Source organism: Ruditapes philippinarum, unplaced genomic scaffold (genome assembly GCF_026571515.1).
Source record: "Ruditapes philippinarum isolate M1 unplaced genomic scaffold, ASM2657151v2 ctg363_1_1_1_1, whole genome shotgun sequence".
Lineage (NCBI taxonomy): Eukaryota > Metazoa > Mollusca > Bivalvia > Venerida > Veneridae > Ruditapes > Ruditapes philippinarum.
Window position 1 is genome coordinate 353,352 of NW_026851633.1, and position 22,236 is coordinate 375,587.

The 22,236-nt window shown below is 31.7% G+C and overlaps 2 protein-coding genes across 6 annotated transcripts in view; both read left to right on the plus strand.

Annotated features, from left to right (window-relative positions):
- Positions 1-22,236, plus strand: part of LOC132722763 (uncharacterized) — a 451,280-nt gene that overhangs the window by 198,129 nt on the left and 230,915 nt on the right. The window lies entirely within an intron of this gene.
- LOC132721629 (fibroblast growth factor receptor-like 1) overlaps positions 1-22,236 on the plus strand; it is a 99,991-nt gene that overhangs the window by 50,576 nt on the left and 27,179 nt on the right. For all 4 annotated transcript variants that reach the window (XM_060706075.1, XM_060706141.1, XM_060706209.1 and 1 more), the window contains exon 3: positions 16,347-16,628. In XM_060706075.1, coding sequence (XP_060562058.1) covers positions 16,347-16,628 — 282 coding nt within the window. The remainder of the gene's footprint in view (positions 1-16,346; positions 16,629-22,236) is intronic.

A 22,236-nucleotide genomic window follows, 5' to 3' on the forward strand; every position in this document is an offset into this window, starting at 1 on the left:
CTAGCTAGACAGTTTTGTCATATATGATTCCATAAAAGTCAATTCACTTGTTGATGCATTGATTCATTGCCATGGCAGGTGTCTTGTCTGGTATATCATTTTCTCTACTGGACCACAGTCATTAATTTGACCATCTCCCGGCCACATATTAATGTAGCAATTATACTTCCTGTCACTAAGGCAATCTTGCTGTCAGATAACATGTTTTTTGGTCATATGGCCCAATGATAAAACAATTAACTTGCCTTAAGATCGCAAATTATTACCTTGCCATTTATTCTGCACTTTGTGAGGATTACTATGTCCATTTTAAGAAGACAATTTGATGTCATTATCTTCTGCTGTCTCAGGGTCTGATAGAAGCTTTCAAGACAGTCATCCAAGCTTCTTGACAGCGCTGATGAATTCTTAGAGCTCATTCAATGTGATTTAGATGCTTTATATAAGGCTTCTATAGGATTTTGAAGACTTAAAAAATTATCTTGTCAGTTTCTGACTAATCGTTTATGGGGGAAATTATGTATCGCTTTTTTCTTTAATATTTGGATTACAAATAGTTGCTTTTTTTGTTTCATTTTATGTGACTTTGATGACAGATGCTTTAAACAAGAATACTTTCATTTATAAAGTATAAGTATCATTCTATAATTATAGTAGAGACATTAATGTTAATAACATCTCTGTTATATTCTTTAAACTTGGTCTGATTTTGAATTTAAACCTTGATTGAAAAACCCCTAATTTTAGGAAAATGCCATTTCACAGTAAGAATATTTCCCAAATTATCTAAGATTTTTTTTTATCTTTTCTCAAATTTTAATTTTATTTCCAAAAAGCCCTTTTAGATACAAACATTATATATGGATAGTAGTATCTGTTCAGGTTTGATTTGCTATTTAAGCTGATGTATTATATTATCAAGACCAATTCATTACTGTTACTTGAGGAATAGCAATTATTCTTGTTTGATTAGAACCTGTCTCCTGTTTCTAAACTCATTAACTTGTTTTTAAAATCTTTGGCATGAGTGAAATTGAACATCAAGTTGAAAATAATTACAAATTGAACTAAAAAACAATGCAGATTTAATTATTTTTTTTTATAAATACTTTTAATTTTAAGATATTCATTAGAGATGCGGTTTATGGGTGGGGGTGTAGAATATGAAAAATGTATTGCAGTTATACACAGTATCAAATTTCAGTCACAGCTAACTTGTGAAATACATGTAAAAAGATAAAAAAAAATAAAATTATGAATTTTTAAATTTTAAGAGACTTTTGGGAGGGACTTTGATGCACAAATACTTTCCTGAATAAAGTATTCAAGTTTTGATATTTGAACACCAAGCTTAGGTGCCCACACATAGAATGAAACTGAATTTCAGAATGTTGCCTTAATCAAATTTGCTTATTAACAAATTGCTTGTTTACTTACCAAGTATTTAACTATATTAATCACAGTATCTGTGAATATATTGAAGAAAATGAGAAGAAAATGAGCCGCGTCACGACAAAACCAACATAGTGCGTTTGCGACCAGCATGGATCCGGACCAGCCTGCGCATCCGCGCAGTCTGATCAGGATCCATGCTGTTCGCTTACAAACCTTATTACAAGTAGTGAAACTGATAGCGAACAGCATGGATCCTGATCAGACTGCTGCGTGGATGTGCAGGCTGGTCTGGGTTCATGCTGGTCGCAAACGCACTATGTTGGTTTGTCGTGACGCGGCTCAAATTATAATTGGCATCACATTAGTTTTCTGTGAGTTGTGAAGAACAAAAAAGTAAACTATAGAGATAAGTAATAAACAGATGGTATTGTAATCGAGCTATGTGAGCATGACAGTGTTGATATTACCTCCCTTCCTTCCTTTCATAACTTTCTCTAAAAGCAGATGTTTCTAGCAGTCAAATTGGTTACATGCATTACAACTGTATGTAAATAATATTTGATTGGTCTACTAAAGTTTCATAAACACACAGTAATGGAATTTTGGAAACTGTTTTTGCAGATTACATTTTTTTCACTGCAAGTCCTAGGTACACTTTCCTCATGTTTGATTGCCATAATTTGCAGACTTGATTGTAATAGTTAACGAAGTGCATTCTTTAAGCTTTCTTAAAGAATGTTAAAGTTGATAAGCTGCTTTCATAATCTTATTTCTTTTCTTGCATTAAGGTTTTAATTTTTTTTACATTTTTGTCTGAAAGTTTTTTTCATTAATCTGATTTTGTTGAGGTTTTGTTGCCCTAAGGATTCCAGTTCCAGGATTTTTTTTTATAGAAGATAATCTGATGTTTTTTCTTGGGTTTACATTGCAGAATTGGTATTTTTGTTGAGACTTGTTGTCAAGTCTGTTATTAAAGCATATTATCATCAGATCAAAGTCAATGTTTATGTTGTTTTGAATTTCCTACAGTATGGTGTAAGTAAGCTTGATGTATACCTTGTTTTATACACAGAAAATATCATGAGAAATGTCAAACTGTCCATCATTTAGTGATAATATATCTCTGAATGAATATCTTTTACCACACTTTTAGCCAACTGAAATAATATCAGAAATAGAACTTGTTCAAGGCATGGTGCCTTATGCTGTTTGCTGTAGGTAATTTTGCAGATGTTTTACAACTTACCTTCATGATAAAAAATCATTTGAGCCGCGTCATGACAAAACCAACGTAATGCGTTTGCGACCAGCATGGATCCAGACCAGCCTGCGGATCCGCGCAGTCTGATCAGGATCCATGCTGTTCCCTATCAGTTTCACTACTTGTAATAGGGCTTGTAAGCGAACAGCATTGGATCCTGATCAGACTGCGCGGATGCGCAGGCTGGTCTGGATCCATGCTGGTCGCAAACCCACTATGTTGGTTTTGTCATGACGCGGCTCATTTAATAATTTGCAAGATCTAGTGTCAGGTAAAGATGAGTTTGTTTTTTTTCCTTCAGAAAATGAATTGAATTCTATTTGTATTTTATTACTTGAAAATTTAGAAAATATTTTATTATTTAGGGTATTGCAAGATGTAATAAAGTCTTAAGATACCCTGGTTTTCAGAAACAATTTTGGGGGCATCCATCCCCAAGTGGTTAAGGTTGTTGACTTCAAACAGCTTGCCTCTCACCACGGTAGGTTTAAATACCACTAGGGACTTTAAATGGATTCTTTCAGCTATCTTTCAAAACCATTGTGGTTCAACTCGGGTGCCTGTTTGGGAAAAAAAGAAAAAACAATTTACATTAGAGGTACCAAGTTTGAGATAAATTTTATGATTCTTTTTCTAATCACTTCCCCAACATTCTATAATATTAAGAAATTCATATAAAGAAACATAATTATTTCTTTTATTATTTTGCTTAGCAATGTTAAATGAAAAAGAACAGCAGGAAAAAGAAATTCAATTAAAATCCATTTTACAATTCTGTTTCATGTTTGAGTTAAATAAATACTTCTCTATGGGGTAAATTTGCAAAATACATAATTGTCTTTTGCATTAAAAAAGTTATACAATTACAAGGGAGAAGATTGAAAAGCGCATTTTTTTCTTTTTTCCTCTTATGCCTATAGCTATTTCCTGAGGTAACAATTTGTCTTCTGCTCAGAAAAAAACATTCATTCGCTGCTGATGTAAATGGCAAATGCCACTTCTCATTGAAATGATTCGACTTCCATTTAAATACGATGTCTCCTGTTGAAAATTCAACTGGCATTCCTCCGATAATTTCACATCGCAATTACATCATCGTTACTTTTCACATATTACAATTTTCTTGCATTTAAAGTAAGATACAGACAAGCTTTAATTTTCTTCTGCTGCTCACAAAAAAGCAAGAAAATCGGATCCAACACAGCTGTTGGGAGATTGCATTCATTTCAACTGTTCATCATATCTAACTAGGTGTGAGTGCATTATGCATGTTTTTCAGTAATTAGATAATATATTTACAAGTTCACTCTTAACAAAATGTGTCACTTTTGCCCATCAGGATTTTTCTTTCTTCTATTTTAACAAAACTGCTTAAACATTAATCTGTTACAAGACTAAAAACATGTGTTTTTCTGCATGCAAAACAAGAGAGGTCTCTCACTCAGAAAACTCTTTACTCGATTAAAAAAAGAACAAGAACGCATTCCAAAAAGCAAATAAACGTTGAAACAAGTGTAGCAAATGTCATATCACCAGTAGAGCTATAGAATGATTTACTATGTCTTAATAGGTAGCACTCAGAAAATACATATTTCAGTTGGAATCAGACAAGAAAATTTTGAGGATTGGAGAAAATGGTTCAGTAATGACACACCTGGCAAGTGGAGAGAATTATTGCACTGTCTGCCAGATCTAGACTGCAAGTTTTTCAGATGCAGTAAAATATATCTGCAAAAATATGCTCCGATGAATTTATTGCTTATTCAGAAAGGTTTATTGTCTGAGCAATTGAAAGTTTGATCTGGTAAATTATGATATTGTAACATAAGTAAATGATGTGTTTGATACAGTATTTGATGATGGCATTGTTGATGATGTTGTTAATGATGATTATGATTTTGTTTATGTTACTACTGTTTCAGATACTGTTGTTGTTATTTGTGGTAATGTTGTTGCTATTGTTTTGCTGTTATTCATGTAGTATTGTAAATGATTGCACTGATGATGATGATGATGATGATGATGATGATGGAAGTAGTGATAGTGGTGTTGATGATATTGTTCAATTTGCTGTTTGCTTTTGTTGATGTGGTTATTTATGTTAGTGATGCTGTTTTTTCTTCTACTACAATTTTTGTTGATATTGTATATGATTACCAAATAACTATGCTTGCAGGTGTGATAAAAATATGGTGAATTAATAAGGGACGATCTGTTAGAATAAACACAAACAGTGAAAAAAGCAATAATAATGCTAGATAATATTGAAAATAATTCATATTGCTGTAATGGTAAAACGTTTCTACCTTTGATTTCTATGAAACTGAGAAGTATGCAGCGTAGCAACATAAATGTCAGGTGTGCTGTTAGAATTGCTGTAGAAGTGTTGTTCCAATTGAAACAAATGTCTTCTGTAATTAATATACACCATAAATTTCCAAGGAAATGAATATGTCTGTGTAGAAGATTATAATCACATAAAACTCTTGGACATCCCAAGTGCTGGAAGCTGCTACAGATTATCATTTCACTTTTTGATGAATGTATCTCTAAACACTATACACATAATGAGTTTTTGTTGGGTTGTTGTTGTTGTTTTTTCACTATAATTTATTTTATAATTCATCACTGGTGTTTCTGTTTTATTGGGTTGTTGTTGGGGTTTTTTTTTCACTTTAGAATTATTATAATTCATAAACAGTGTTTCTGTTACATTTATTGTTTTTTGTGGTTGTTGTTTTTTTTCACTTTAAAATTTTTATAATTCATTTTGTTACACATGTTGTTGTTTTCTTCACTTTAAAGTTATTAAATTTCATTAACAGTGTTCCTGTTATAATACAAGAAGTGTGTTTTTGCTAAGCTGAGGGAAGGACAGGTCATGGCTCCATGACTGAAGTAGTTAAAGTTGCTGCCTTTAAATCACTAACAGTATTTTGTGTTCAAATCCTTGAAGTTGTATTGGATTCTTTTATTTAAGGAAGCTTAGTTGATTCACTTATTGTTGGTAATTCTAATTATGTTTTGTGTATAGAGGGTCATCTGAGCACCAGTAAAGCTGAAAGGACAACAGATGACCTTTTTGGTACAAGTGTCAATGTAATTTATTAAAACCCCTGATCAAGTTAAATCTTGCAGATTTACAGAAGTTAGTGTTCAAAGATTTTAGACTAATATCCTTATCTAAAAATTCTTTTAGATAGAAAAAATTATTGTTGTTTTTTATTTTGAAATGCCATTTTATATCACACAATATAAAAAGTAAAATAAATGAATAATTGTACAAATTCCATATAGAAGACAGGTTATACCAACTGCTCCTATACATGTTCTGTAGACATCAATTTTCAAGCATCTACTGTTTGACTGACAAGGTGTACCAGTATATATAATTATATACAGGAGCATTGTTTGACCAACTGTAGCTTGATTGACTAGCGATCCCTCTTTTCATCTGCCATGATTTTTACACTGATTTCCGATCATTCATCAAAATTCATCATTCACATGTTCAGATTAGATGCCAAAAGGGAAAAACATAGGAGATGAAGTTAAGCGGAGATTTTTTTGAGATTTTTTTTTGTCGTTTTCTTAGTCAGCTCAGCTGTTGTGTTATTTATATTTCATCACTTTGAGCTGTTAAAAGCACATGTTTGTACAAATAATAGTTGCAAGGATAAGGTAGGGATGACAGATCTATGATTAACCGTCACAATTCAGAAGCCTTAAAGATATTTTCTGTGCCGAAACAAAAAAGGTGCCAAAAAATTATATAATTTGATAAACATGTTGTCAACACTTAAACATTTAACCCTTTAATACCATACTAAATATCTTTAAAAGACTCGTCCGTCTGTCATACTGGACAAAACCATTTTTTAGGGGAAATGTCAAAATATAAACTGACCGAATAGTGTTCAGGCAGACCATTCTTGCATATCAGACTGGTGTTTCCGAAAAGTGAACCGTGCAGAAAACCCCTACATCCTCAAACTGCAGTTCCGGCTTTAAAGCAGCATGCCTTCAGATTCATGCTTAATTTTCACGAAAATTTTTGAAAGTGTATTTAAAAATTAAATTAAAGATTGTGAAATGTCAACAAAGAAAGTAATTTACTAATTTTGCACACAGCATGTACAATATCCATGTAAATTACCCCCAAAAAAGGGTCAGACTATGAAAAAATTAAAAAAGTCCTTACTGCATTAGTCAAGGAGTAGAAATATGGTAATGAATACTGCACAATCATTCATTAATCACACATAACATGTAAATCATTTCCTGAATCTTTTACTTTTCTTAAAATCTTTTTCTTTCTCTTAAAAGTACATTTTCCTTAAGTTTGATTTTCTTGAAATATTTCAGCATATCTAAAGGCATACAGCTTTAATAATGTTGGTGGCGAAATATTATATTAAGTAGCTGACATTAAAAAAAAGTTAATTATTATCGTATTGATCTATCTGTATGCATTTCATTATTAAGCGAAGCTATAATATAAAGTAGCAAGTATTGTTCTGCTTGTTTTACATGCATAAATTGTGAATTTCTAATTAATATTTTATAATGTACATCCTATATTGTTATATATGAGATCACTTTGGTTGATTATAATTTCAGAAATATTCCGCAGGAACATAAAATTATAACCATTTTATCAAAAGATATGTATTTTTTTCCAAAAAAAAAAAAAATAGAAAGAAATAAAGTAACAGTTTTATTACTGTGTCACCTTTAATGTAAAACATGTGTCATAGTTGACATTTTATGTCATCTTTTTCAAGATTATATGACAAATGTTAAGGAAATAATAAAAGTTTGTGGTAATAACCTTCCATTGTTTATATATCTTGTAATGATATTATTATGTGAATATTATGTAAAATAATACATATAATATAGTTCTGTGAGTTGGAAATATGCCATAGTCACATGGTATACAAAACTGTGCACTTGTTACCTTTAATACTTAATTTATATGAGCCACATCATGACAAAACCAACATAATGCCTTTGCGACCAGCATGGATCCAGGCCAGCCTGCGCATCCGTGCAGTCTGATCAGGATCCATGCTGTTCGCTATTAGTTTCCCTACTTGTAAAAGGGTTTGTAAGCGAACAGCATGGATCCTGATCAGACTGCGTGGATGCGCAGGCTGGTCTGGATCCATGCTGGTCGCAAACGCACAATGGTGGTTTTGTTATGATGCGGCTCATATATATGTTGCAATTATGTGTAGTATAAGAATATTTTTATTCCACCATTCCAAGTGTACAAGCACAAAACTACATGTATTGTAATTTAGTGCCATTAAAACCTTAAGTGTTTTGTGATGAATTCCTGATTTTCAATTTATAAAGACCACACAGATGTGAAATGGAAGTTTTAACTGTATATTTTAACCGTATATTTACATTTTTGTAAAATTTACATTCCCCGATTGCTAACAAAATATTTACCATCAATGCTGTCAGAATACATGCCATCATTTGGATATCTTCAGTGAAGAAGTCTAAATGATTCAAATATCGGAGACACATACATCATGGAACATTAAATTGCTAAGAAAATACATAAACTACCATTAGCTTGGGGTACCTAGTGTCTACAGATAAAGCCTGCACTTGGATACTGTATTTAACTAGAAAAATAAAGAGGCTACCTTTCTGTAATTTATTCTCTAGGTATTTGAGAGGGATTCTAGAAAATCCTGTCCAGGTATGGATCTACAATGAAACATATTTCAATAAGAGACACATGCCAAAGTGCAAAATAAAAAAGAAAAAGATAATCAGAGGCAAAGCATAAGTGTGTTATTTCATTTCTTATATTTACTCCATGCAACTCAATTTTGTTGACTTCTGAAAAGAAGTAATTTAATTGTGTTTTGCCAGGGTCTGGACCCATTTTCAGTGGTATCTGTTTATTATAATTGTCTGGAAGGGTTATGGCCCTTGTAAATTATTTGCAACACACTCTAGAGAACATTCAGATATATGCTTTGAAAATCTATAGCAAAAATTCAAAATTCAAAACCTTGTAGTGAATTAATTTAGTGAGAACAGTGCTGCTTTGAAATATCTTGAGTGTTCCAAAGCACTAATACTATCTTGATAACATAAAAAACAAAAACAACAAAAAATCTACATCATATCTATATCCCTAAGAAAAAACCATTAATCAGTTTTGTTTTGTTTTTTCATCCCTTCCTGTTTGTAAAAAAAACAGAGTCCAGGCTATCTCTAGTATAAAGAATAAAATGTAAGGAAAATGATAGAAGAGAGGAGATAAGATACACATTATGTGTGAAGTTAGAAAAGCAGAAACAGTTTGTCTTTGAAGTAAGATTATACCCTGAAGTTATGGTATCGGAAGTACATAAATATCTGTCATCCGAGGCCATGCTATTGTCGGCTGAATTAGATTTACTCATACTTTAAACTGTTGTAATTTGATTTCTGTAGGTGATTGTAGATTAGTTGATGTGTTAATAAATGATAAAAAAGCTGAATTCCCAGGAAATATGACATTAAATTAGCTTGTTTTGCTACACGGAAAGATTTATATCATATTTTTTTGCATTCAGCTAATGAAAAGCAGGTTTTAAAACAGTCTTAGAAAATATACAAATTTCAAATTTCAAGTAGTCAGCATAGTTCAGTAAAAAAGCTTACTTGGGTGTTGTTGAAGCTGTTGGCATAGTGGTAAGCAGGAATAGGACATCAATACTGTCTTTTGCACCATCCATTGTCACCGGGCCATTTAAATTTAGAAATATTTGATATCATAGTAAGTGTAAACCAGTATAAAACAAGTGCTGCTGTTTTCAGTCATGAATAAGATGTGATCATCTTTCACTTGGGAAACAACATATATAAAGCTTAACTGCATATTTAACAGTCTTTTCAGTTCTGCCTTTCTATGTCACAAGTTGCAAACTTTTCTTGATTTGTGGCCTCTGTAGCTTAGTAATTTAACATCACCTTGCAAAATATCTTAAAGGGACTGCAGGTCCATCATTTGATCTGGACAAAACTAATTATCATTTTAAGAAAAAAAAATCAAATAAAATGCTCAGACCTTATAGCAGACCATGATCAGATAGCATGAATCTGCTGGCTAATCTTGGTCTGTACTGGTGGCATGGAGTGGGGGGATAGAATCTGTTGCTTCCAGCAGAGTTAAGGTTAAGGTTGTTGCGATCATGCACAGGGTTGTAACAAGTCTGCCCTCACCTGAGTAAAAGTTAGAACATCCCTTCATATCCGAGGGTAAAATAGAGAAGGAAAAAAAACATCAGAATCCCTAAAGAAAACACGGCAAAATTGAAAATGTTGCAGGCTCGGTTTGATCGACGGTACTGGAAAGTGCAAGTTACTATCCACGCCTCCTAGCACCAGCTCAAGAGTTTTCTTAACACTGCCACCTATCAAATTGACAAGAAAATCAAATTACATATCTGACCTTGAACTTGCATCTATCAAATCAAACCATCTGTGATATTCTAGCCCACCTGGAATGCACATGCAAATTAATATCTGTTTAGTTCTTGAACTACATCTATCATCTAGAAAGGTTGTTTTTTTTCTGCTTGATAATTAAAATCCCATCTTCTTAGATGATTGATATGAAATAACTGTAGTATCTTTACAATTGATTTTATGGAGCATATATTTCTTACAGCTTTAATGGTTAAATGTCACAGTTTTGGCTTCATTTGGGGTTTTTGTTGTTTTGGAGTATTTTTTTTTTTTCAATTTTACTTAATGTTAAATAAGGAATTCTGAGTCTTTATTAGCCCATATACAACAAATAATCTAATCCATTTATTCAACAATTTACAAAATCGAGGATTCCAAAAATTCAGACTTTTTATTGGTTAATGTGATAATAGAACATAAAATTAACCAATCAAATACCAGAACAGTAAGATTTATCAATTAAATCTTGAGTTTTACAACTTGTCTATTCTATTTACTGTAATTTTGAGTCTCAAACTCATTAAATCAGGAATTTTATCAGAGATATCATTTTCAAACAGTGTATTCTAATTTTGTGTCCAATTCTAGCCTTTAAACACTATACTCCTGCATGGTAATTGTTAGGGGTTGTCTTTGATGTTGGGAGAGTAATCATGTTTATAGAAACATCATTAAAGGTTGTAAATAGAGCCCTTTCAGATGTGGCCCTCTTAACAATGATTGGCAGGTTTTCAGGTTCATTTATAAAGTGCACTGAGAGTTTTCTTAATAATGGAAGGATTTGTTCTGTTCACACTGTGGAAGGTTCATTCATTGCTATTTAAAGAAAGTTGGTTAGTGATTGAGCAGGACAGCCTCTTGTGTTTATCGCAAAACTGCTGTATTTTTGTTCTTAGAGTTTTATCAAGCTACTACAGTATTGTATGGAACTTTTATACTATATTTTGATTTATTTACATGTATTAATAAGACTCTCGATTCTCATATTCATGTATTTCTGTCATCTACAATCTTGTATTGTTTTTTGCTTTTGTTTTGGTTATTAAATTTTAACGTCTTTTAGATATTTAAAGCTTATTTCAAAGTTGGGATTAGTTTGTTTAATTTTGTGTATTCTATTGAACATAGCTTTGGGGCTTATTCTTGCCAGGTTCTGAATGGAAGTGTTTATGGAATACTAAGATAATAAAAATTTGGGTAAGTAATGGGGAAAGATATCTGAAAATGAAATGTCAATCTAGAGCTGCATTCATTTACTATAAACCATGCAGTATTTGTGTAATGAACATGTCCAGTTTATTATCTAGAACTGTCCAATAATAATGCTATAAAATTAAATTAAATTAAAGAAAGACAATATAGAGTCATATAGTCAGGCCAAACTTCATGGATGAACTGACTTGACTTGCTCTGTACTAAGATGACATAATAGCAAGTGATTACCAACTCTTAGTCATTCTCTGAAATTAAAAACATGTTTTCTCTCAAGTACACCTCTCACACAATTTTCATTAAAAACTCAAGTTGAACTGATATTTTGAAGAAAAAAAAATGCAAGAGTTTTCTTTAATAGTTTTGTAATGTGAAATGTCAATAGATAGTTTAACCTTGTGAGGTGACCTGGAGAAAAGAGCTTGAATTAAACAACAAGCCTGATGTATATTGAATGCCTAACATCATGCAAATCTCCCCTTCACTTCACAGGTGTAATATTTCACTTCATACACTCAAGTCTATTGTAAATCATGAGGGTATCATAGATTGTCAAGATTACATAAAAGAAAAGTTTGATTTTTTCTTTTTAAATAGTTTACTTTATACCAGGTCTCTATGAAATTCAAATTTGTATTCTGTTTGCATTATTTTAAAGAGTTTAAACATCTAAGGTGGCTTTCAAACAAGGACTCTTTGATTATAAAACAAGAATTTTCTTTCACTCAGACATCATTTCTTCCTTCATAAACATTTATTAATATCTCGTAGATTTCAAAATCGCTTTTTTCTTGACATCCCCATCCCTTATTGACCTTACAAAATTTTTTAATCCATGATCCTTTCCTTTGATGTAATTTTTAGTCAAGATTGTTTTATGTTTGGTTACCAAAAAGAGTCTTGCTAAGAGTTATTGGTTAATACAGGATATTGGAAAGGGATTAAACCTTTGCCTGCTGTATTTCTGAAATCAACTTGCCAAGCTACCTTTTTTATGACTGCCCATTATTAAATTGGAGATATTAAGATAGAAATTTAAAGTAAGTCGGCCAACAGAATAGAGCCTGGACAGAGCCTGCATGAATAAGCTGGCTCACCTGGCTTGATACTGGCAAAGACTTATTACTTTTGATTTAAGCAAGTTAAGGGATAAATTGTAAGACCTTACATTGTATAAGTCTGTTGTAAGTAAAAATTTAAGTTTGAGCCATGAAAATTTGTTGTTGCCACCAGGAACAATGACACAGCCTGGAATCCGACCAGTCTCTTATACAGCTAAAATTGATCCAGATTTTGAAATTACTAAACTTTTAAAGGACTTTTCCTAATTTCATGCTGGACAAATCCAACACACAGATCCAAAATTTAACTTGATTCCGGGCTTACTGTTAGTGAAAATTGTCAGAAACTTCCTTTTAATTGTCACTCAAATTTCTTGATAGTTTTAAGATGGAATGTTAAAAGAGCTTAGTAAAAGCCTCAGGGTTATACACAGTGGTTGTAAGTGTTACAAACACATTATTTTAATGTTACATGATTAAAGCACTTAAGAACAGTAATTAATAAAGTGTTATTTATTATACTCATACATCTGTTGCTTGTTTAATTAATTGTTACATCTGCAGATCCTGAACTTCTTATAATTGTTTATTGCCATTTTATGTTAAGAATGAATTGTTTTTACTCTCAGGCCTTTACGATAGATAACAAGTATAAAACAGTTTTCTTCCTGTTTATCTTAAACGATAAGTAATGAAATTTTTTACCTGTAAGGAGAGACCTTTAAAGTGATCTTGTTAAGGGTCAAAACAGGTCTTCATGTACGACAGAGGTTGTCAAGTGAAATTTATCACATCAAAAAACAAAACAAAAGGGAGGTAACTGTGATGTTTAACTGATTTTTTTTCATTGTACATCTACTGGCATGGACCTGTCTGCAATCATGAAGCCTTCTATGAGTGGCATGGATTTTAGTCAGTAGCAATAATAAGAAATAATAAGAATTACATTTTGATATCCGATGATGTACACTGCTGAAAAGAATTAGTCAAGTTATAAATTTGAATGCACTAATGTGTCAAAAGGAAAAGGGTGATTTTTTTTCAACACCTAGATTGTCATTTTATTCATAATGCACTTATTTTAAGGACATCTCAATTTCAAGCTCATTTAAAAGAGCAATGGTTAAGGTGACTGCCACTCAACCCAGAAAATATGGGTTGGAGTCTTTCTGAAAGTATACATACCGGTAAATCACAAATCTTGGGTCTTCCCCTTGAAAGTTTGAAGGTCTTCAACTACCCCATAAATGAATGTATGTGACTTAAAACTGGACTTAAAAAATAAAGAATGCATTTCTTTATACACAGTCATGACTATATCATGTTTGCGATGATTGTTTAAAGTATTAAGTTTATTTTTGTGCCACTTGAATTTGTACAGTAGTTAGTTATTCATGACAGTGTGGTGATTATGAAATAGAACTTGGCTATAATGTTACATTTAATTATTAGTTAGAAAGATGGATGGGATTTGTGTAATAAAGGTGATTTCCTACACAGATGGTTGTTCTAATATCTTTTTTGACATGCCAAAAAAAAAATTTCAACATATAGTGCAATGCACCTTTGTCTGCTCTTTATCTTTTGAACCTTTGGAAAGAAATTGAAACTATGTGGCAAAAATGTTAACCATAATGAGACAAATTTGTGCAGAGTGCAGATTTGGGCTTCCTTTAATTTCAAGTTAGTTCTATCTGCCTCTGTATCTTTTGAACTGATTGAAGGAATTTAAAATTATTTGGTTAAAGTTCACCATTATTAGATAGGTTTGGCCTTTCTCAGATTTAAGGTCAAGGACACACCTGGTTAAGGTCACATATTGACCTAGTCATTCAATATCAATAGCCCCTTTTAGACTTTAAATAAGTAGTTTCTTTTTTTTCTACAACTTTATGGATATATAGTTACATAATTATATTATTGTAAGGCAATAATATAATTTTGTGAAAGTCATTTAAAAATAATTATTTTTAGCCCTTAACTTGCTGGAACCAAACATAATTAGCCTTTTCCACCAGTATATAGCCTGGACAGCATACACTTCCATGTTGTCTGACAGGGATTTATACTGTTGGGAGCTCGATAGTAGTATAATTATATTTAAATCCCATAAACTTATAATGAACAGTTCAAAATTCATAAACTGGGCAATTCCATTATCAGTATCACAATATATATGTTTATTCTCCTTTCTTACGTACATGCATTTCAATGATAGAATTCCTATTCTGTTATTGATGAATCATTAATCTGGATTCTAATTATGTATGCATTTTAATAACAAACTCACAATTTTAATTAATATTCTTTTGAATAAACAGTCTTTATAGCACAGGGAGAGTATATTTAGAAGATGAACATGCAAGTTCTGCAAATATTATGCATTATTCATTAGACTAATTTGCATAAATGTAATATTCATTTTTTTATCATTAATACATGTTGTCATATTAATTTCAACATCATCAAGTAGTGTTTCTGTTATTATGATATAATTGTAGTGGTCATAAACCTTGTCATGCTGAATTTTTGAAGTGGACTGACTCATAAATCTGCCTTGCTTTGAACTATGACCATTCATTAAGTGATTTAAGGGGATTTCAAAAACATGTTCCAACCAGAGCTGTAGATAAATGTTATCTACATCTCTGTTCCAACTTGAAACTGATGTCTTGAGCATTTTTAGTTGCTACTTGCTATGAAAGAGTAAATGAACATGTTATAACTTTGTTGCCATGTATTTGCTACCTTGTGAACAACATTATATCTTATTTTATAAATATATCATAGATTTTAATGCTTCAAAAATTATTTTTCTTGGAGTATGTACTAACCAGTTTGTCCTGTCATCTGTTCTGTTTTTGCTCCATACTTTACCTTTATTTTAATAGAAACTTCATTCATTTGACTGGTATCTGCTGAGGCAAAAATTTGATTTCTTTTTCTCCTTAGTAAGGCCAGATTTTAGCTTTTTCAAAGCAGGATCAGTGAGCATCTGTCAGTATAACTGATTCTTGTTTCACATTTAAACTCTTGATAATAAAAACATTTTAATCTTATTAAAGAATATAGATTTATAGTCATGTCTATCTCAGCAGTGTTACCATTTCACCACATGAGCAATTCCGATGCATAGGATATTTCTCTTTGAGACATCAGGCAGAAAAAAACTACAAAAAATATGTGTGAACTTTGTGCAGTGAATGTCAATTATTTTATTAATGCACCCCTGTAATTTATTTTGGTGTCTATTAGAGATCTTGGTAATTCATTTCGTGTCTGTTTGCACGCCATTGAGATTAGAGGAGAGTCTAATCATTGAAGGCCTTTCACTGAAATTTTATCGAGAAAAATATAGCTTGTTATAGGTTATCTTTTATAAAATTTACTTCTGTTTAGAAATACTGGCAGCTTTTAGGTATTTAATAATTTTGATATCGAGGAAATGAAGAAAAAAACAATCAATTACATAAATTGGTTGATTAATAGATATCAATTAATGTCTCCGCAAGATATGTTAGAACTTCGAGATATGCTGGTACATAGTTTCATAAGATTTATACCTGTTGTGATATATTTTATGTAAAAAAAAAATAAGAAGGGTTGGTAAAGATGAATAATTTGAAGTAAACATGAAAAAGATAAAGTAATTTCAAATAAGTGTAAAAATGATAAAACTGATAAGAAAATAAGAAGTGCACTGATAGAAATCAAACTGATGCAGATCTTTTGAAAGAGCAAATTGATGATAAAATTCCCTACTGATTAAAACAAAGATTATAAAAGCTAATTTATAAAAGTCTTTTAACCTGCGCCTTAACATATCTGTTATTAGAAGAAGAAAAATAGTTTACAATAAACTGCTTTGCTTAATTCTTATAATTTTTTCTTTTGTTAAGATTTCACTTCATGAATTTTACTTTTTTTTCTTGCAGGGCCTCCAAAGCAGGTTGGTGAATATCAAGCTCGACAGATTGCAAAAGTTGGTCAAACGAAGAAGCGGTTTGCCTGTCCAGTTGAGGCAGACCCTGTACCAATTGTACAATGGCTCAAAGATGGTGACACAATCACGGAAATGTGGCCAAGATATCGGATAACGAAGAAAGAAGGGGCGTTAAGAATTAAAGACATAGAATTGGATGATGCGGGGATATTTGTTTGCAAGGCAACAAATGGTTTTGGCAGTATAAATGTCAATTTCTCACTCGTAGTTGTTGGTAAGTTGAACATTTGAATTATTTTAATCTAACCCTTCCTAATTTGTAACTACCGTAATTTGTCAAAAATCTCATGCTAATGGCATCCAAACTAGCATAAAGCTCTTTCTGCTCCTTTTTTGACGTAGTAAATAAAAGCGAGTTACTAAGACAATGACAGTGTTTTTCTGATCCGAGGAAATGGGCAGACATTTTAACACAGCAGGTTCCAGTATATATATTCCAGCAGATAATGACACTGAAACAGTAAACATTCATTTCATTTTGACGCCATTTACCCTTTTTTATACTTTTACTCTTTAATCAAGGACCCCTTCGGAAAATTTAACACCCTCAGGGGCGTTTATTAGAGAATATATGGTATATTAAAGAGCAGTAGCTACAGACAGTAATGCAAGTTCTTTTATTACTATAGCACTCAATCAGTGAAATCTTAATTCGATTTTGTTTTGGAGACAGAAAAAAGATAAGAGAAATACCCTATGTATCCAGCATATAATGAAATTACTTTCTAATTTCTCCCTAACAACAGAGGTAAAGTTTAGAAAATTGATCAAACTTAATTGCAGAATTGTAACAGCTCAAAAGGGATTTGTGTGTCTCTGGAAAATGATTCAATATCCATCCTAAACAAACAGCAATATATCAGCCTTATTAAACCTCTGAAAACTGATCAAAATTTTTACGTCTAAAACCTTTGATCTTTCGGTCTTTTACAAGAAAGTAGTTCTGTCTGACACATTTGACATTTTAGTATTTAACGAAAAAAGTAGTTCCTGTCTGCCACCTTTGACATTACAGTCTTTTACTAAAATGGAGTTATGTCTTGTTACAAACTTTTTATACAGAGAAATAGGAGGAAATGGGTAGGAATATGTCTTTGAATGAGTTCCTATCTTTTTAAAACAATATTTTAGGAACAATAGCATATAGATTTAAGAAAGTGTCAATTAATTCAGTTAAAATTACAAGCATCAAAAATTAAATTTCCCAAAAATTTAGCAATAAAATACTAAAATATGAAGACAAATGGAATTTTTTTTTAACCTAATGTTGAAAATTGACAAATCAAAACAAGCTTGAATCAAACTGCAGCGAAAAAGGTCATTTCCATTTTTCTGTAAGAAAAAAAACAACATTTTGATGAATTTGTCAAAATGATGGAAAATGTTTACTTGTACAGACATTATTACATGGAATGTAAGAGAGAGTAAAAAAAAAAACTGCAGAAAATTTGATAGTCTGATAAATCAGTATTTTTCTTATGATAGATAAGCTGTACAGAGTATCATTTCAAATCTGTCAAAATCTGGCAGAAACTTGATGGAAGTCTGATTGCAATGCTACGACCTTGCTCAATTACATCATATAAAATTGTGACACGATTGATCGCCCTCTATTGACACGAAGAAAAAATTAGTATCGCAGACTGTCAGCCGGAGCGTCAAACTGTGAGACGGTTATTTTTATGATCAATACGTATAGAAATATTCGTTTACATATCTGGATTGAACTAATCATTTGCAGCGTAACATGCTTGTACAGGGTCTGAAACTCCTATCATAATCTTCACAGAAAATACAGAGAGGCACGTCTCTACTTTGACACTTATTCTGTCATTTTTGACTTGAAGTTAACCAAAAATCATCTCGTTTGTTTAAGAAAAAAGCTCCCTTCTCATTTGTTTCTTTTGAAAAGATCTAAAGAAAAAAGCTGCAGACTGAGAAATATTGCAGTAAAATTGTAATCTGTTTTAAAATCAAGTTTCGAAATAGATGTGATTCTATTAGACGAGAAATAATATTTTAGCCCATTTACATAGCCAAACAGGTAGCAAACAGCACAGATAATTTATTCTTGTGTCAATATTAGAATGAATTGACTAACCCTTATCCTTTACCAGCTAAATTTGCATAATGGATTTGCCCTTCCTTAAATGTAGAACAAACATTTCCAGGTTTTAGGGATTTCAGTTTTAAAATACAAAAATTGGCCTACTAACAGTATTGAACCTGACCAGATTGCATTGTACTTGCAGGCTGGCCTTGGTCTATACTGGTGGCAAAGGGTAACCACTTACAGTTAACCCTTAACATGCAGAATATTTCCCACTTCCATTTTTGGGACTGTCCATTATCAATTTTAGGGATATCAATTTGAATATTCAAAGTTTGTCAGCCAACAGTATACAGCCTGGTCAGACTGCATGGATGTGCAGGCTGGCCTGGCTCTATTCTGGTGGCAGAGGCTTAACGCTTTTGGTTCCAGCACTTTAAGGGTTAATGGCTTAACTTGTAGAACTTTGTAAAGACATCTCCTGCTTTGAACTCAGAGGGGTCCATTGTACAGTACCAGTGGTTTCAGTATCTGAAAAAAAAAATTGAGCAAGTTAGAAAAATGTTTCATTTCGGACTGTACAGACATGAAAACTGACCTGGTGGTATAGAAAAGTAGCGGGATATAAATTAGATAAATGATTGAAATATAGTCAGAATAGTTTAAATAATAAATCTATTTAGTTGGCTAATTAGGGAGAAAACGTGATGTTTAAATAAAAAAAAAACGATTTTCCCCCTCATAATTGGGGCCTCAATAAATGTTGGAAAGTGTCCACTTTGCTTATAATAAGAGCTTCATTAATTTGATGGAAAGTCAAATCTAATAGCCTGCCCCATCATTTCTGCATAAAAAACTCATGGCAGCATTTCTTCAATAATTAAGAGAGGGGAAAAAAATCTGAAAGTGTAAATTGTCCAGATTTTCAAAAGGTAACAGACAAAAGAGAAAAGGAAATAACTTAAGCCTTGAATAGTTTTGGCAAGACTGTTTTTGTCACATTGATTATCAAATCAGCGAGATATTAAATGCACCATGCAGGGAAATTAGAAAGTTTTAAAGAATTTAAAGGAAGCCAGGATAACTGAACTTGATCAAATTAATTATGGATGGGACATGAACAGTTCCAAGAATTTGGTTGTTTGCATTTTGTTAATCTTTCCTGGAACTCGTTGTCTTATGCAGCTGGCACATCAAAGCAAATTTTTATTGTTTTGCTTTTCTTGCGCAGTAATTAACAAATATGCAAGAGCTTTGCTTTCATAATGCTGTCAAAAAAATATGCAATCTAATAAATGTGTGTCTAATTTTTTAATGATTTAATTGGTAGTTTGATTTGATTAAGAAAAGAGAGAGATAATTAGGAAGCGAGGAACATTTTGGATATTCTTCTTAATTGATTTGATGAGTTAATGAATTAGCACTCATTTAGCATAGTTTTATGAGTAATCTTGATCTAGCAGTTTACATTTAAGTACTGATCTCTTAAAGAGTGATATATTTAGAAACTGGTCTTACAATATTATTCAGAACTGGTCTTATAGTAGTAATTTACAAATAAGTACTGATATTACATGATGTTAGTGATTTGTGCTGGTTGTACTAGGACATGCAATAAACTTAGTTTAACAGAACCATGTACTTGTGCTGGTTTTCTATAGTATAGTAAATGAGAACTGGTCTGACATAGTAAACAATTATAGGACTTAGACATTTGCATTAAAAGAATGAGACTTTTCATAATTGATAAGACTAATACATTGCCATTATAAGACATAGATATTTATAATCATAAGACTTAGAGATTTACATTATAAGACTGAGATCTTTATAATTGTAAGACAGATATTTATAATCATAAGACTAAGACATTTATATTATAAGACTGAGACATTCAAGACATTTACACAATGCTTGCTTTGATCCTGGTATGACCTACAAGTTTAAGCACACATACATTAAGGAGCTAGACAATAGATATTGTTCATATATTCAGCAAAAAATAAAATCATCAAGTATTTTCTAAAAGAAATACAATAAAACATGTATTACTTGTTTGAATGTACAATGGAAATGGAAGGACATGCTGTGTTTTCTACTTGACTGCTTTGTTTTTGGAGCTACACACAGAGAGACATGACTGATGTAATGTTTGAGATAGGCAGTGAAAAGTGCTTGTACATAATATTCAGCTAAAAAAACTACTTCAGTTTTCTATGTATGTAATCATACTTTAGTTTCAGCTTTACATATAGCAGCAGGATGGGTATTAATATAGGATTTAAAGAGTTTTTCCATGCCTCGTTATCTCTGGCAAAGGAGAATTTGTATGGTGGATTTATATTGTTATATATTAAATATACAAGAAGAGAAATTGTAAAAGATTAGAACAGTAGAAAATGAGAAGATATATAATAACACTGAATTTATGTAAGTGACCTGTCTTGTTAATAAGTGATTTCAGAAGTATGTAGTATGGTCAGACATTGACTTGAGTGTCAAATGACTTATATAATGCTCCTCACTGACACAAGACTTTGGATAAGATATATCCAGCTAGCTTACAGTATGTTAGTGGTTCTACTCAGGTGCCTATTTGTGCCTAAAGTAATTCATAGAAGGGCACCAGAGGTCTGAGGTCTTCCACCAGTAAAGCATATGGTGCTATGTAAAACCGAACAAAAGATAATAAAAAAATGTTAAAAAGACTGCACTTAGAAAGCTGTGGTCCGAGACTGAAAATTTCTGAAAGATGCAGTACTTCTAAAGATGAAATCAGTAGCCAATAGTTGTTGGCATATCTGCTTTTCAATCTAGGGATCATGGGTTCAAGCCTTTCTGGTGTCTTGACCCTGTATTTCAAATATTATTGGAGCTAAAATAAGAAAAAAAAGATGAAACTAAAATTTTAATTATGATGACAAATTGTTTAACAACAATGACTTGTATCTTTGTCAATATGAAAATAAACAATATGTTTCAGTCGGTAATCTTATAGTGATAATAGATGACACTTGATAAGAATAAAACAAATCTTTCTGAAAGCGCCACCTATTGTGCAGTATATCTATTTCTGGTGTATGATGTTTGTGAACCACCTATTGTGCAGTATATCTATTTCTGGTGTATGATGTTTGTGAACCACCTATTGTGCAGTATATCTATTTCTGGTGTATGATGTTTGTGAACCACCTATTGTGCAGTATATCTATTTCTGGTGTATGATGTTTGTGAATCAGGAGACAACATGTCTTGGGAAGAATTGACTGATTGTTTTGTTATAGGTAAAAATACCCAACAAGATCATGCTACATAATCTCTAATGAAATTTTATCATTGCTAGGATTTTTTTATGTATCATTATTCTGCAAAATTGTTCAATTTATTTCTCCATTATTATTGTATTATCGTTAAATCACAAGGATCGGTAAGTCAGTTCCGTAACTTACAGACGCATTTTATTATAATTAAAGGAGAGGTGGCTAGAATTTGACGGGCAAATTAAGACATTTATATTTCTGTTTGACATGTTGTTAATCCCCTAGGTTTATTTAGGGATTTCTCTAGACTTAAGATGGGTTGATAATGAAATTTAATTTGCTGTTAGATTAGGTTGTTTTACCTGTAAACGTATATATTGTTAAATCATTATTAAATTTCTAAGCAACATTAAAAAAGATATTTGGTTATAAGTATGACTGAATTTAGTCATAGAATTTCTGGTGTAGATCCTTTATTATATTATAGAGAATAATTTATACAATTCAGTATG